Source organism: Orcinus orca, chromosome 16 (genome assembly GCF_937001465.1).
Source record: "Orcinus orca chromosome 16, mOrcOrc1.1, whole genome shotgun sequence".
Lineage (NCBI taxonomy): Eukaryota > Metazoa > Chordata > Mammalia > Artiodactyla > Delphinidae > Orcinus > Orcinus orca.
The window spans coordinates 22,435,393-22,450,883 of record NC_064574.1 but is presented as its reverse complement, the minus strand read 5'-3'; the positions used below and the strand labels follow the sequence as shown (position 1 = coordinate 22,450,883).

At 41.6% G+C, this 15,491-nt stretch overlaps 1 protein-coding gene across 1 annotated transcript in view; it reads left to right on the top strand.

Moving 5' to 3' along the window:
* Positions 1-15,491, top strand: part of CTNNBL1 (catenin beta like 1) — a 170,210-nt gene that overhangs the window by 96,483 nt on the left and 58,236 nt on the right. Inside the window, exon 11 of the mRNA XM_049699992.1 lies at positions 11,303-11,484. Within this exon, the coding sequence (XP_049555949.1) occupies positions 11,303-11,484 (182 nt within the window). The remainder of the gene's footprint in view (positions 1-11,302; positions 11,485-15,491) is intronic.

Below are 15,491 nucleotides of genomic sequence, written 5' to 3'. Positions count from 1 at the left end.
AAGGCAGATTAAACTGAACCAAGATTACCTGGCAGGAAATGGTGTAGGACCTATCTTTGAGCCCTTCCATCAGCTTAGACTCATCCTGCCATCATCACAAGCATGATAACAAACATATTTATCATATCCGAATGTTTCCTTGTGCCCCTTAGTAACCCATAACCCCTCTCCCCTGTTTCAGTGTTTTCAGGCAACTATTGATTTGCTTTCTGTCCATTATAGGTTAGTTTGCATTTTCTAGAATTTTGTGTGAATGGAATTATAGTATTTACTCTTTTTTTAGTTGGGCCTGTTTAACTCACTATAATTATTTTGAGATTCTGCCATGTGTATCAATAGTTTGTCCCTATTTCTTTGTTGGGTAGTATTCCATTTTCTGAATATATCACAGTTTGTTTATTCAGTTGTTGATGGCCATTTAGATTTTCAGTTTTTTTGCTTTTAAGAACAAAGCTACTATTAATATTCATGTACAAATCTTTGGGTGGACATTTACTTTGCTATTAATATAGCCACCACAGCTTTCTCTTGATTAGTGTTGGTATAGTATATCTTTTAATGTGATTGTTAACGTGGTGGTTTATAGTTAAGTTTAAATCTTGTGGGTTGTTTTTATTTTTCCCATCTCTTTTTCTGGTTCCCATTTTTGCTTTGTCTGCCTTCTTTTAGATTCACGGTATTTTTTTATTATTCCATACTATTTTCTTACGTGGCTTATTAGCTCTTCCTCTTTGCCTTTATAATGGTTGTTTTATGGTTTATAGGGTACATCTTTAACTCTTCACAGTCTGTCTTCAAGTAGTGTTATATCATTTCAACTATAGTGTAAGAACCTTACAACTCTACGTTTCCATTTCTCCCTCCTGGTTTTTGTGCTCCTGTTGTCACACGTTTTACTTCTACATATGGTATAAACCCCATTATATACTGTTGCTCTTTTTCTTTAAGTGGTCAATTATCTTTTGGGTTTTTTTTTTTTTTTTTTTTTATTCTTGGCTGCATTGGGTCTTCGTTGCTACGCGCGGGCTTTCTCTAGTTGCGGCGAGTGGGGGCTACTCTTTGTTGCGGTGCACGGGCTTCTCATTGTGGTGGCTTCTCTTGTTGTGGAGCATTGGCTCTAGGCACGTGGGCTTTGGTAGTTGCAGCACGTGGGCTCAGTAGTTGTGGCACATGGGCTTAATTGCTCCGAGGCATGTGGGATCTTCCCGGACCAGGGCTTGAACCCATGTCCCCTGCATTGGCAGGCGGATTCTTAACCACTGTGCCACCAGGGAAGTCCCTTGGGTTTTTTTTTTAATTAGTTAATTAATTAATTAGGCTGCGGCATGTGGGATCTTCATTGCAGCACGCGGGATCTTTCATTGTGGCTCACAGGCTTCTCTCTAATTGTGGTGCACAGGCTCCAGAGTGCACGGGCTCCATAGGTGCAACACGCGGGCTTAGTTGCCCCGCGGCATGTGGGATCTTAGTTCTCCAACCAGAGATCGAACCCATGTCCCCTGCATTGGAAGGCAGATTCTTAACCACTGGATCACCAGGGAAGTCCGGAAGTGGTCAATTATCTTTTAAAGAGATTTTTTTTAAAGTAAGAAGAAAGTCTTTTGTATCTACCCACATATTTGCCATTGCCAGGGCTCTTCATTCCATTGTGTAGATCCAGATTTCCATCTTGTATCAGTTTTTTTCTTCCCAAATGATTTCCTTCAACATCTCTTGTAGTGCTGGTCTATTGGTGATGATTTCTGTCAACTTGTGTATGTCTGAAAAATTACTTGCCTTCACCTTTAATGATATTTTCACCAGATATAGCATTCTAGGTTAATAGGCTTTTTTTTTTTCTTTCAGTACTCTGAGTGTTGCTGCACTGTCTTCTGGATTGCTTAGTTTGCAATGAGAGGTCTGCTTTCATTCTTATATGTTCTTCTGTATGTAATGTGTCTTTTTTTCTGGATGTTTATAGGATTTTCTCTTTATCATTGATTTTGAATAATTTATGATGTCCCTTGGTGTTGTTTTCTTCATGTCTCTTGCGGTACGCGGGCCTCTCACTGTTGTGGCCTCTCCCGTTGCGGAGCACAGGCTCCGGACGCGCAGGCTCAGCGGCCATGGCTCACGGGCCCAGCCGCTCCGCGGCATGTGGGATCTTCCCGGACCGGGGCACGAACCCGTGTCCCCTGCATCGGCAGGCGGACTCTCAACCACTGCGCCACCAGGGAAGCCCTTCATGTCTCTTGTGTTTGGTGTTCATTGAGCTTCTTGGATCTGTGAGTTTATAGTTTTCATCAAATATGGAAAATTTTCAATCATCATACTTTCAAATAGTTTTTTTTGCCCCCATCCTCCTTTCAGGAACTCCAGTTACATGTACAGTTGGCCCTTGAACAGCACACGTTTGAACTACATGGATCGACTTATACACAGATTTTTTTTCAATAGTAAATACTACAGTACTACATAATCTACTGTCGGTTGAGTCTGTGGATACAGAGGAACTGTGTATGTGGAGGAACCACAGCTATGGGGGGCCAAGTATAAGATACGTAGATTTTTGACTGTGCACAGGGTTGGTGTCCCAATCCCCACGTTGTTCAAGGGTGAACTGTATATTAGGCTAAGTATAGCTCACTGGTGATCTATTCATTTTTTCAGTCTTTTTTTTCTTTCTGTTTTCTTTTAGATAGTTTCTAATGTTATGTATTTGAGCTTACTCTTCTACAGTGTGTAATCTGCAGTTAATCTCATCCAGTGTGTTTTTCATCAGACGTTGTATTTTTCTTCTCTAGATGTTCAGCTTAGGCCTTTTTTATATCTTCCCTGTTTCTAGTTAACATGCTTAAGCTTTTCTCTATCTTCTTGAACATATCATATGTAGTTATAATAACTGTTTTAACGTCCTTGTCTTCTAATTCTGTCATTTCTATTATTTTTACTAATGATTTTTTTTTCTCTTTATGGTTAATGTTTTCCTATCTCTTTGAATGTCTGAATGCTTAATTTTTTTTTACTGAAATTTAGATTTTGTGAATTTGGATTTCTTTTTGGTATACTTATAAATATTCCTGTGTGGGTGTGTTGGTGTATGTGTGTGCTTCTTTATTTTTATTTTATTTTTAAATTTTATTGGAGTATAATTGATTTACAGTGTTGTTAGTAAATATTCTTGAACTTTGTTCTAGGTTCTAGTTAAATTAATTGGAAATAGTTGTTCCTTTTGAGGCTTACTTTTAAGCTTACTATGAGGTGGGACCAGACTAGCATTTCGTCTATGGCAAATTTAACTCATTACTAAAGCAGTACCCTTCTGAGTACTTTATCTGCTGCACTGGGAATTCACCAAGCTTTTCCACGGCAACTGGTGGGAACACAAACTATTCCTGGCCCCTGTGAGCTCTAGGGATTGTTTCCCCCTTCTTCTTTAAGGTGCTTCTTTTCTACAGCTTTGGTTAGTTTCCTCATGCATATTCTAATCAATACTGAACTGAAGACTCAGCGGCAACCCTCTGCAGATCTCTGTGCAGCTCTTGTTTCTGGTACCCTGCTCTGTGAACTCCAGCCACAGTGGTCTCCTCAGACTCCTCACTGTGCCTCCTCCCTGCCCTGAGGCATAGAAATTCTCTCCTACCAGCCAACTGGGCTCATTGCATGTGTTTCCCTCTCTCAGGGATTACTTCCTGTGCTACCTGATGTAAAGTATCTGAAAACCATTGTTTTGCATATTTTATCCTTTCATTTTTTTTGTTTTAGGCATGGGAGGGGATGTAAATCCAGTCCCTGTTACTCCATCTTGACCCAAAGTGGAAGTCTAACAGTATATTATATACTGAAAAAAAAATACATTCTAAACTATATTTTCTTACCATTTATTGCTGGTAGATAGTAATGCAGTTAACTTTTGTGTTTTGATCTTTTATTAACAACTTTGCTGTGTCATGTATTGGTCAGCTTTTGTTGCAATAACAATCCCCAAATCTCAGGGACTCTCAATGGCAAATGTTTGTTTTTTACTCCTGATACATCTATCACTGGCCATCCGAAGCTCTGCTTCACATCTTTATTTCAGGATTCAGGCTGAAGGAGCAGTGTTTAATGGGACATGACTCTCTCATGGCAGAGGGAAAAGACTGGATAATGCAATAAATCTGAAAACTTCTCTAAAGACACATATATTACTTACACTCACATCTAATTGGCCATTAAAAGTCACATGGCCAAACCTGATGTCTGTGGTGGGAGGAGGGTGTATAAACAGTGATGTGTTAGAGCTGGCTCATATAGGCTCATGAAAGCTGCTTGTACACCTCTCTTTCCAACATTGTGTTTAGTGATCATGTTGGTGACTTGAAATATACTATGATGGGATGTTTGCCACGTAAATTGGCAAACACAACAAATCAGCACTTTTTTTCTAGAGAGCTAGCTGAACTTTTAGTTTCAAACCACTGGGTATATGCCTCTTTTAGAGAGTAGTGGTTAATAGTTGGAAACAAGATTATTTTCTATCATATTTCTTTTTAGTAATTTGTTAACTTGTGTGTGTGTGTGTTTAAATTTTACTAGCTATGACCTCTAGTGTAGCATTGAGTATGAGTAGTGATAAAGGGCAAACTTGTCTTGTTCCTGTTGTTAAAGGAAATGCATTTTGCCATTGAGTATAATATTTGCTCTAAGTTTTTTGGAGATAGCATTTATCAGATTAAGGAAGCTTCTCTAATTGTCACAGATTTCACATAATTGATCAATCAATTTTATCAAATGCTTTTCCTACATTTATTGAAATAATCTTTTAATATTAATATAGTGAAAATTGCATTAATGAATATTCTGATATTGAACTAACCTTGCATTCCTGGAATGAGCCCATCTTTTTTATGTTTTCTAGGGTTCTGTATATTATTTATGAATATTATACCTATATGTATGAATGAGCTTGGCCTGTAATTTTACTCTCTCAGAAAAGTTTTGCTGTCAGAGGTTGTTAATTGTTTGTTTTAGCCTTATTAAATGAGTTGAATAATGTTCGTTATTTTTCTGTTCTCTATATGAGTTTAAGTAAAATTGGAACTATTTTGCTCTTGAATGCTTAGTATAACTTGATAGTGATACCTTCTGGACCTTGAGTTTTCTTTGGGAGATTTTTAACTAGCTCTCCATTCAGATTTTTTTGTTTTTCTTGAGCTGGGGAAAATATATTTTCCTAGGAATTGTCCATCTCACCTGTTTTCCAAGTTTATGGCATAGAATTATTCCTTTGTTCTGTTGTTCTTAATGTCTGCTGTATCTGTAGTTTTCTCCCTTTCTATTGATTACCATTATTGTTTTTTTGTGCTTTTTCTTTTTTTCTTGATCATTCTTGCTAGAGATTTGTCAATTTTATTGGTCTTTCTAAAGAACAAGATTGGACTTTGTTGATCCTCTTTATTAGAGTTTGGCAACTAAAGACCTGTAGACCAAATCTGGCTGAGACCTGTTTTTTTATGGCCAGTAAGCTGGTTTTTATACCTTAAAAGCGTTATAAATATTTTAACACAAACACAAAGATGCCACAGAGACCATACGTGGCCCGTGAAACCTAAAATATTTTCTGTCTGACCCTTTTCATAAAATTTGCCAACCTGCCAGCGTGTGCTCTCTAGAGTCTTGGTTTTTTGGTCACTGATTATTTATCTTACTTCACTGTCTGCTCAGCCATTCTGTGTGAGGTTTCTCTGCATATCTAGCTCACCGTAGTACAGAAACAAAAATCTTACCTCTGTTTTCTACATATTTGTTTCGTTTTCTGGCATAGGCAGTCAAGTAATGGTTGGTACCAGTAGTTTATAAAAAATGGATAGGAATAGCAATTGAAAAAATGTATCAAGCAATATAGAAGACCACCATTATTCTATTTTAGTGGTGGAATATCTCTTAGCACTGCCATAGCACCAGTGTTCTTTGGCACTGTAGTTTGAGAGCAGCTATGAACTTAGTCATATTGATCTTACTGCCAAATTCATAGAAGTCCTGGACCCCGGAAAGTGATATTATATTTTGGGAGCTAAAAGGAACTTAATCATGTACATTGTAAAGCAAACAAAAATGATCTCATATGTCATTATCCAAATTTTTTACCAGAATAAGTTTATGGTTCACAGTATTTTTTAAAGAATGCCTGTCACTTTTTTTCCCTCCTTAATCCCTCAGTCTCTTTTGGCCGGGGAGGGAGTAGACTTTACCTCTTTCACTTGTCCTTCAAATAAGTTTTCCCCAAGGTTTAATCCCTCTTTTCTACATATTTTCTGCCCCTTCTCAGGGTAATCTTCACATCATAGGTTCAATTACTAACCATAGATATAATTATTCTTATATATTTCCTTCTGTTTTTAATCTCATTCCTGGACTTCAGACCCACAAGTCTAAGCTGAACATCACTGCCATGTCTCACAGGCACCTCAGGTTCACTCTAACTCAACTCTTTTCACTCATAGTCTGTTACTTTGCCTTTCTTATCAGTGTCTCTACCTCTAATGCATTTCCCCTCTTTCTTCTGCTTCTTCCCCCCCTCTCCTCCCCCCATACTGTCCAACCTACTGTGGCAAGTGTGATCTTTCCAATACACAAAATCAGCAGGATTCTTTTTTTTTTTTTTTTTTTTTTTTTTGCGGTACGCGGGCCTCTCACTGTTGTGGCCTCTCCCATTGTGGAGCACAGGCTCCGGACCCACAGGCTCAGCGGCCATGGCTCACGGGCCCAGCCGCTCCGCGGCATGTGGGATCTTCCCAGACTGGGGCATGAACCCGTGTCCCCTGCATCGGCAGGTGGACTCTCAACCACTGCGCCACCATGGAAGCCCAGCAGGCTTCATTTTTTGCTGCTGCCCCTCGTGCTCTTTATATTCTAGCAGTACCATGCACCACTTCCCTGAATGTTCCATGCTTACTCATGCCTTTGCATGTGCTGCTGTTTCCTTCTGCTTGAAATACGCTTATCTTTTTTGCCTGTCTGGGAAAGACATCCAGTGAAGCTTGGTTCAGGCATCATCTGCTTTGTGAAGCCTCCCTGACTCATAGTCAGCCCTCCTTCCTGCATTCATGTTCTACTTTGTGTACACCTCCATTGTAGTACTTGGCTCTTCATTGTCTGCACGTCTGTCTCCCCTGTGAACTGAGCTCCTCAGAAGCATGAGCTATGCCTCTCTCTACATCCTCAGCTTAATAACTGGCACCTATTAGATGCCTCATAAATATTATATTTGATGAAAGAGCAAAAAAATTATACTCAGAATGCATGTTCATTACAAAAGTATTTCTGTAAAATAAAGAAGACTAAGCTAATTAAAGCAACAACGGAAACTTCCCACTCCTCACCTTCCCTTCTCATCAGAAGGCTCACCTGGGCAGAAGAGGGAGCAGTAGGTGACTCAGTCATTTCCCACAACCACCCATGTTATAGAGGCCAGCGTTCACATTGGTCCTGGCATGATCAACAACCTGATGAACCCAGCCAAGACTAAGATAAACTGCTTGTCCTCGAGTAGAATAAATATTTCAAATAAAGTCAACCCAAGAAAGGCCAAACAGCTATTGATTGCTAAAAGCCTGAACTTGAGCCCAGTGAGTATTCCAACCTTCACCTCCATCCAGCTTGCCTGATCAATATGCAATTACTGCCCCCTTTAAACGTGTCTTACACTGCTTACCTGAAGAAGGGTTTTACTTTTAAGATCTTTTGTTTGTTGAATTTGCTTAGGCAGGGAGAAAAAGAGACTTGGCGAAACCAGCATCATTTACCTTTAGCATTTCAAACAATTCTGTTATATGTGAAATGTTTGAATGTATGCTGCATGGTAACGGAAGGTGCCCTGTTACATGACTGTAATTCATTTCAAGAGGACTTTTTCTGAGTGACTAAACAGTAAGGATATTGTATTTCAGTTTCCTAATTTCTGCTCACATGGTTATCTGCCCTAGCCATAACCTTTGTAAATTTAAGTTTGTAGAGTAGGGTGCTCAAGTCCAGCTGCAGTGAAAACATATATATTATTTGTCTACTCTCCTTTTAGAATTTCATCTTGGTGCAAAAAATACCCTTCCTATTGAATTTAGAAATTTATTTACCCTGCTCCAGATATTTAAGGTTTCATGTCTCACAAATATGCCTTTCTCACACCACTGCAGTTATCAGAACTCTGTCGTTTTCACTTACGCTCTTGTCATATTCTCTTATATATGCTTACTGACCCCAAGCTCTGTCACTCCAGTCCCTTCATCACACTACTGCCAGGTTAAGCTTTCTAAAATCTATCTGTGTAGAGTCCTCCTTTTCTTGAACATTTCATGGCTTCTCAATGTCAACAGCATGGAGCCCAGGTTCCCTGGCAGCACATCTAGGGCCTGTCATGACCTGTTCCTGCCCACCTCCCCTTAGTCATCTTCTTAACCCCTGGTCTTTTTTTTTTTTTTTTTTTTTTTTTTTGCCGTACGCGGGCCTCTCACTGTTGTGGCCTCTTCCGTTGCGGAGCACAGACTCCGGATGCGCAGGCTTAGAAGCCATAGCTCACGGGCCCAGCCGCTCCGCGGCATGTGGGATCCTTCCGGACCAGGGCACGAACCCGTGTCCCCTGCATCGGCAGGCGGACTCTCAACCACTGCGCCACCAGGGAAGCCCAACCCCTGGTCATTGAGAGCTACTTCCAGTTCCCCCAAGTGGCATGTTCTTACAGGCCTCCTATACCTTTGCCCGGGTCGCTTACCCACCACTGCCACCAATGTCATGGCTCTCCCTTCTCTGCCTGACAAACACTCATATTTCAGACTCAGTTCAGATGTCACCTTTCATTTGACACCTTCACAGATTTCTCCTTGATAAAGTTAATTATCTCTACCTCTCACCTCCTTGGAGTTAAATTTCCATTGCTTTGGGCTTTTTTTTTTTTTTTTTGCGGTACGCGGGCTTCTCACTGTTGTGGCATCTCCCGTTGCAGAGCACAGGCTCCAGACGCACAGGCTCAGAGGCCATGGCTCACGGGCCCAGTCGCTCCACGGCATGTGGGATCTTCCCAGACCGGGGCACGAACCCATGTCCCCTGCATCAGCAGGCGGACTCTCAACCACTGCGCCACCAGGGAAGCCCCAGCCTTGGGCTCTTGAAATTATCTTTATTTACCTGTTCTTAAATTGGCTAAAGACAGGGAGCTTATAATTCCTAGCAGCTAGTGTAGTGCCTGCTGTATGGAGGCAAGTGTGTAGTACAAGCCTTTTTTTTTTTCTGTTAAACTCAGTAGTTGGGTTGAATGTCATTTGTGAGTATCTTGGATTGTTTTGATTGATTTGTTTATTCCCCATAGCAAGGGGAATAAAGTAGGAATAGTCACAATACATCCTTGATCTTTTGAGGTTGGCACCAAGTAGAATGGCCAACTATCTCAGTTTGCCCAGGACTGAGGGGTTTCCCAGGATGTTGTACTTTCTTTTCAGTGCTAAAAATGGAACAGTCTCAGGTATACCAGCATGGTCTAGCACCAAAGGGCACTGTCAGCAAGCTTTTTATGTACTCTCCTTTCCTCCGCTCACTGGGACCCAATCCTGGCTGGCTATTCTGACCCAGGATAGCATGCTTTGTCATCATTAACACTTTAATAGTGCATACAAAAATTAACTCAAAATAAATTAAAGATCCAAATGTAAGAACTAAAACTAGTAAACTCTTAGAAGAAAACATAGGTGTAAATCGTCACGACACTGGGTTTGGCAGTGGTTTCCTTTTTCCTGACTGCACAACATGGCTTCCAGGATCTTAGTTCCCCGACCAGGGATTGAACCCAGGCCACTGCAGTGAAAGCACCAAGTCCTAACCACTGGACCACCAGGGAATTCCCTGGCAATGGTTTCTTAGCTATGACACCAAAAGCACAAACAGCAGAAGAAAAAAATAAGTTTTGTGCCTCAAAGGGCACTGTCAAGAAAGTGAAAAGATATCGCCTAGAATGGAAGAAAGTATTTACAAATCATTTACCTGTTAAGGGACTTGTATCCGGAATAAAGAACTCATACAACTCAATAATAAAGATAGTTAAGCTAATTTAAAAATGGGCAAAGTATCTGAAGAGACATTTTTTCAAAGAGGATATACGAATGGCCAATAAGTACATGAAAAGGTGCTTGACATCATTAGTTATCAGGGAAATGCAAATTAAAACCAGAGTGAGATACCATTTCACACCCACTAGGGTGGCTAGAACCAAAAAGTCAGATGATAAGTGTTGATAAAGATGTGGAGAAATCAGAACACTTATATGCTGCCAATGGGAATTTTAAATGATGTAGCCCCACTTTGGAAAAGTCTGATGGTTCCTCAACAGGTTTAAACATAGCGTACCATATTCCCTAGCAGTTTCACTCCTAGGTATACATATACCGAAGAGAAATGAAAACATATATCCATACAAAAACACGTGCATGAATGTTGATAGCAGCATTATTCATAATAGCCAAAAGGTAAAAACACCCCAAATGTCCATGATGGATGAATGGATAGATAAATGGTGACATTTCCATACAGTGGACTATTATTCAAGCATAGAAAAGGATGAACTACTGATACATGCTACAACATAGATGAACCTTGAAAACATTATACTAGGTGAAAGAAGTCAGTCACAGAAGACTAAGTGTTGTATGATACCATTTAAATGGAAAAGCCCAGAGTAGGCAAATCCATAGAGACAGAAAGTAGATCAGTGATTGTTTAGGGCAGGATGGAATGGGGAAGGCAGAGGGATGGTAGCTTAAGGGTAGAGGATCTCTTGTCAGGGTGATGAAAATGTTCTATAGTTGACTATGGTGATGGTGGCACATATCTGTGAATATTCTAAAATTCATTGAATTGTACATTTTAAATGGGTGTGTTGTATGGTATGTGAATTATATCTTGATAAAGCTGTTAAAAAGAAAGAAAAAGGAAGAATAGGTGATCCATAATCCTACCGCCTTGAACATGTTCGTATCTTGATCTATTTCTTTCCAGTCTCCTTTAATGCATATATTTTACATAATTGAGATAATGCTTCATACAGAATTTTGAATATTATCTTTTGTGCTTATCATTCTGACCGAAAGAACTTGTTCATTCTACCACATTCTCTCCTAATTGTTAACAAAGTGTGTAATATTCCATGTAGATATACTATAATGTAATAATTTTTTTACTGGTGGACATTGTTTTGTTTTTATTTTTCTTCTTTCCGTTGTAATGAGTATTGCAGTAAATACACTTTTTTTTTTTTTTAAGACTAGAACACACTCATGAAAACCTCTTTTGTTCCCAGAGAAAAGAAGATCTCCCGGAGCAGTGCCCTGAAAGTGCTGGACCATGCCATGATTGGACCCGAGGGCACAGACAATTGCCATAAGTTTGTTGATATTCTTGGCTTACGAACCATCTTTCCCCTTTTTATGAAATCTCCCAGGAAGATCAAGAAAGTGGGAACCACTGAGAAGGAGCATGAAGGTAAGGTTCACTGGAGAAGTCAGCCTAATGAAGATACATTAGGAGAAATAGGGGGCAATGAGAGCTACTTTGAAAAACTCTGTCATGCAGCTGAGGAGTTGACTCTTAGGCGGAAGTGTGCTACCTTTTTCTTTTTTATTTGCTTATTTTCTATGCATGGAAAAGCAACCCAGAGACCCCTGATCACTGATGGCCTTTGTTGCACTGGTTCTCTGCTTGTTTGAATCCTAGTGGTTCCATTCCCTTCTGGCCTGTGAATAAGTCTGTGTGTGAAGGTTGTGTTTTCTTCACTATAATTTGTAGCGAGGAGTCTCTCTGATGGAAGACCCTTTTGAAAAGAGTAATGAGGTGGCAACACATGTCACCGCCAGAGTAGTGCTTTCATGTATTTCTGTATTAAAGTGTGATTCAGCCACCATTAGGAATTGCCGAAATAAACTATTTACAGCCCAGGTTCCCCTTTTTATGTTTCTCCTCCCTGATGGTGCATACTCCCAGCAAAATGCCATGAATTGCGGTGCTGTAAGCAGAGTAGTTACTGCTAGGCCATTCTCTTCCTGCTGTTGTCTAGTGGCCTGCTGCATCTCTCTCCCCAGTAAATAGCGGCAGTGCAATCTGGAAGGCCCTGGATTTATGAGCACTGACAGTTCTGTTGGAGGTTAACAGATACTTGCACCAGGGAATTTACATGGTTGGGTGGTTATTTTAAAGTATGGGGAGGGTGCTAAGAGGGGGACGAGGAGGTGGTGTGTGTGAAGGATGAGGACCTGGGCTGATTGGCTGGCTAATTTGGTTGTCTTGTCAGAAGTTAACATCTGTCCCATGGTTTGATTTTTTTCATCATGATTAGTAGAACGGCATAGGTATCTGCAGGATCTTTTTCATTCCTTACCCTCCTAGGTAAAAGTCTGGGAGTTCCTGTCTATCACTTCTCAAATTGACTTGACTTAGTCTGTACCAACTTGGAGTGGCTAAAGGTGAAGGTGATGCCTTCAGTGGTCACCTCCAGTGATATCTTCTCTGATGAAAGCAGCTCTCCAGAGACAGCAGAAAGTCTGGCAGGGGAAGAATTATGGACTAGAGATGTGAGAACACGTAGAGAGTTCAGTTCACCTCAAACCAGATACTGACCAAACACCAGCTCTGAACATGTTAAGCCTACTGCTGATCTTTTTTCTTTCCTCAATGGAAATTCAGCAAAATGAGGCCATGGGAGAGGAAATGGGTGGTATTGGAGATCGAGGAGATAAAATTTTGGAGACAGTCACTATTCATCGAAAACCTGCCACATTCCTAGTGCTGCTGCATTATATGCTATCTTAGTTGGGCCTTACCCATGAAGTAGATGGTGGTATCCTTGTTTTTTAAGATAAGGAAGTCAGCTAAGAAAGGAACCAAGCTGCGGTTCTACAGCTAAATAGCTGTGTGACTTTAGACCCTTTGCTTAACTGCTCTCAACTGCATTTTCCTTCCTGCTCTGTAAGATGCGGAAACTAGACTAGTGAATTAGAAGCTCTGATATCTGTACCTTAAGATCCTGAGGCACAGGCCCTAGTTGTCAAGGCTTTGTCCTATAATCCAGGAAACTCCTTGAGGACTGTGGGTGGCTGACCTGCTGGGTTGTATTGAGAGGCTTGATGGTACATTTTGAGCATGCTTGAAGAAAGTGAAGGGAAACAGCCCTTAGCAGGCTCTTGCTCTGTGTGCATGGCGCTGAGAAGAGAAATGACAGATTCAGTGAGTAGCTGTTTTCCTTCTGAAAAATGTGCCTGGTGGCATGCTGGTAGCAGCACATTTGCTTTAGAGTACCCACATTAGGAACTTGATAACATTATATTAGTGAGGGCAGTGGACTGGGAAGACAGCTCCTGGAAGGCACGTTTGGACTGTAATGGCTGGTGAGGATGAGCCCTGCATCCTGAATACAGCGGCACCCAAAGAGTAACCCCCAAGGAGAAAACACAGCCCCGGCCCTTCTCCCACCCCAGCTCCTGCTCCTGGCCATGGTGGTGGGGTGAGGCTGGAGGCAGGGCAAAGCAGGGGCACCTTGTGCAAGGTTTCTTTGTCCTGTCTTCTGGGTTGCTCTCCATGTGCTGACCTTTCTGAAGGAAGTAGACCAGGTTTGTGTGGTAAGCTAGAGCACGGTAGCTCAGACCATCAGAAGTATTTGCAAACATGCCCAGCCCCAGGTTTCTACCATGCTCTTGCCTCCATCTGTAACAATTTTCTCTGACCTGTCTGCTCGCCTGCCTTATAGTCATCCTTCAAGTCTATAGTGTTTGTTTTTTTTTTGCAGTACACAGGCCTCTCACTGTTGTGGCCTCTCCCGTTGCGGAGCACAGGCTCCAGACGCACAGGCCCAGCGGCCATGGCTCATGGGCCCAGCCGCTCCGCGGCATGTGGGATCCTCCCGGACCGGGGCACGAACCCGTGTCCCCTGCATCGTCAGGCGGACTCTCAACCACTGCACCACCAGGGAAGCCCTAGTCCTTAGTTTTGATGTCACTTTCTCAGGGAAACATAACATGAGCTCCTAGGCTTGAATAGAACCTCCTATTAAGTGGACTCTTGGACCCAGGACTTTGACTTCATAGCCCTTAAGATTATAGAACCAATAGTCTTGTCACCTCTGCGTCCCAGGGCCTAGTCCCGTGCTTGGCATGTGGTGGATACACAGTGTATATTTACTGACTGCATGAATGGATAACTGCTTCCCTAAAAGACTGCTCATTAAAGACAGACATGGATTTGGGGCTCTCCCCAGAACCTTGCAAGGTTGAGTCAATACAGTTGACAGTTGTTGGTCGTACACCTGGGGTGACCAGCTTGTCTGGAAGCAAAACAAGTGGGTTCCTAGCCTTAAGGTTTTCCTTGTCTCATGGGCTTAGAAATTATGGCAGAACTCCTCCCCCCTCCTTTAGAGCTGTGCCTTTAAGAGACATGTTATGGATGGAACTTCCTTATAGGTGAGGCCACCCTATGACAAGCTTCTTTTGGTAATCCAACAACTCCTAATAAAGGACTATGGGCTGGGAATCAGCTTGCCCATCCAGAACCTCTGGAGGGCTGCCCTGTAAGCTTCCCTTTCTTGTCAGATTCAGGGGCTTGTCACATATCAGGGTTAAGTTCATCCTGGTCCAGTCTCAGCCCCTGTCATCTCTTAGAATCTTCCCCAAACTCCGATGGTAGCAGTATAGCCTGGTGTGGTACAGAATGATCCACTGCTTGTCAACCACGTGATCTTGGGTTAATTCTTAAACTCTCCGAGCCTTACTTGAGCCTTAGGTAAAATGCTAGATCTACCACATAGGGTGGTTGTGAGGGTCAGGTGAGGTGACAGATATTAACTTAGCACAGACTCTAGAATAGAGTAGGCACTTCAAGAAGTGTAAGTTCTCTCCTCTACTAAATCTGTCTCCAGTTCTGCCCACCCTGACCTTAGTCACACATACCCGTTCTTCTAAGACGTCACTGGGAAGCCAGGCAAAGAGACTGCCTACACCTTGGGTATGGGAGGATTGGGAGAGTGTGGGTTTTATTGGCCTGCGGTCTAATCGATCTAATCGCTGTATGATTGCTGCCTGAGAATGGGCAAACTCATTCTTGACGGGAATGTCAGGAGTCATGATATGCTAAATAGTGGAGCGGCATAAAAACAACGTGTTCCTAAAGCCAAGAAAAGAGCTTTGAGAGAGGACAGTCTCTAGATTAAGCTGACTCGAGAGAGGAGGGAAGAAGCAGAAACCACCCTTATAACCTAGAATTGTGGGTAATGTAGTTCTTCTTTTGTGAGTTGGGGTGGAGAAGGAAAAGAATTAAAATTGAAATCCATTCAGTTTTGCATAATAAAACCTTCTGAAATAGATCAGGGGAGGCACTTAGCTTGGGGGATGGGTTAGAAGGAAAAAATTTTCCCTTGGGTGCAATAGCATGATTGGCTGCCTCCTTGGTTTTATAAAGAATAGCACAGTATATATTGTCTCCTTGGAATTAACTGCTTCAGAATA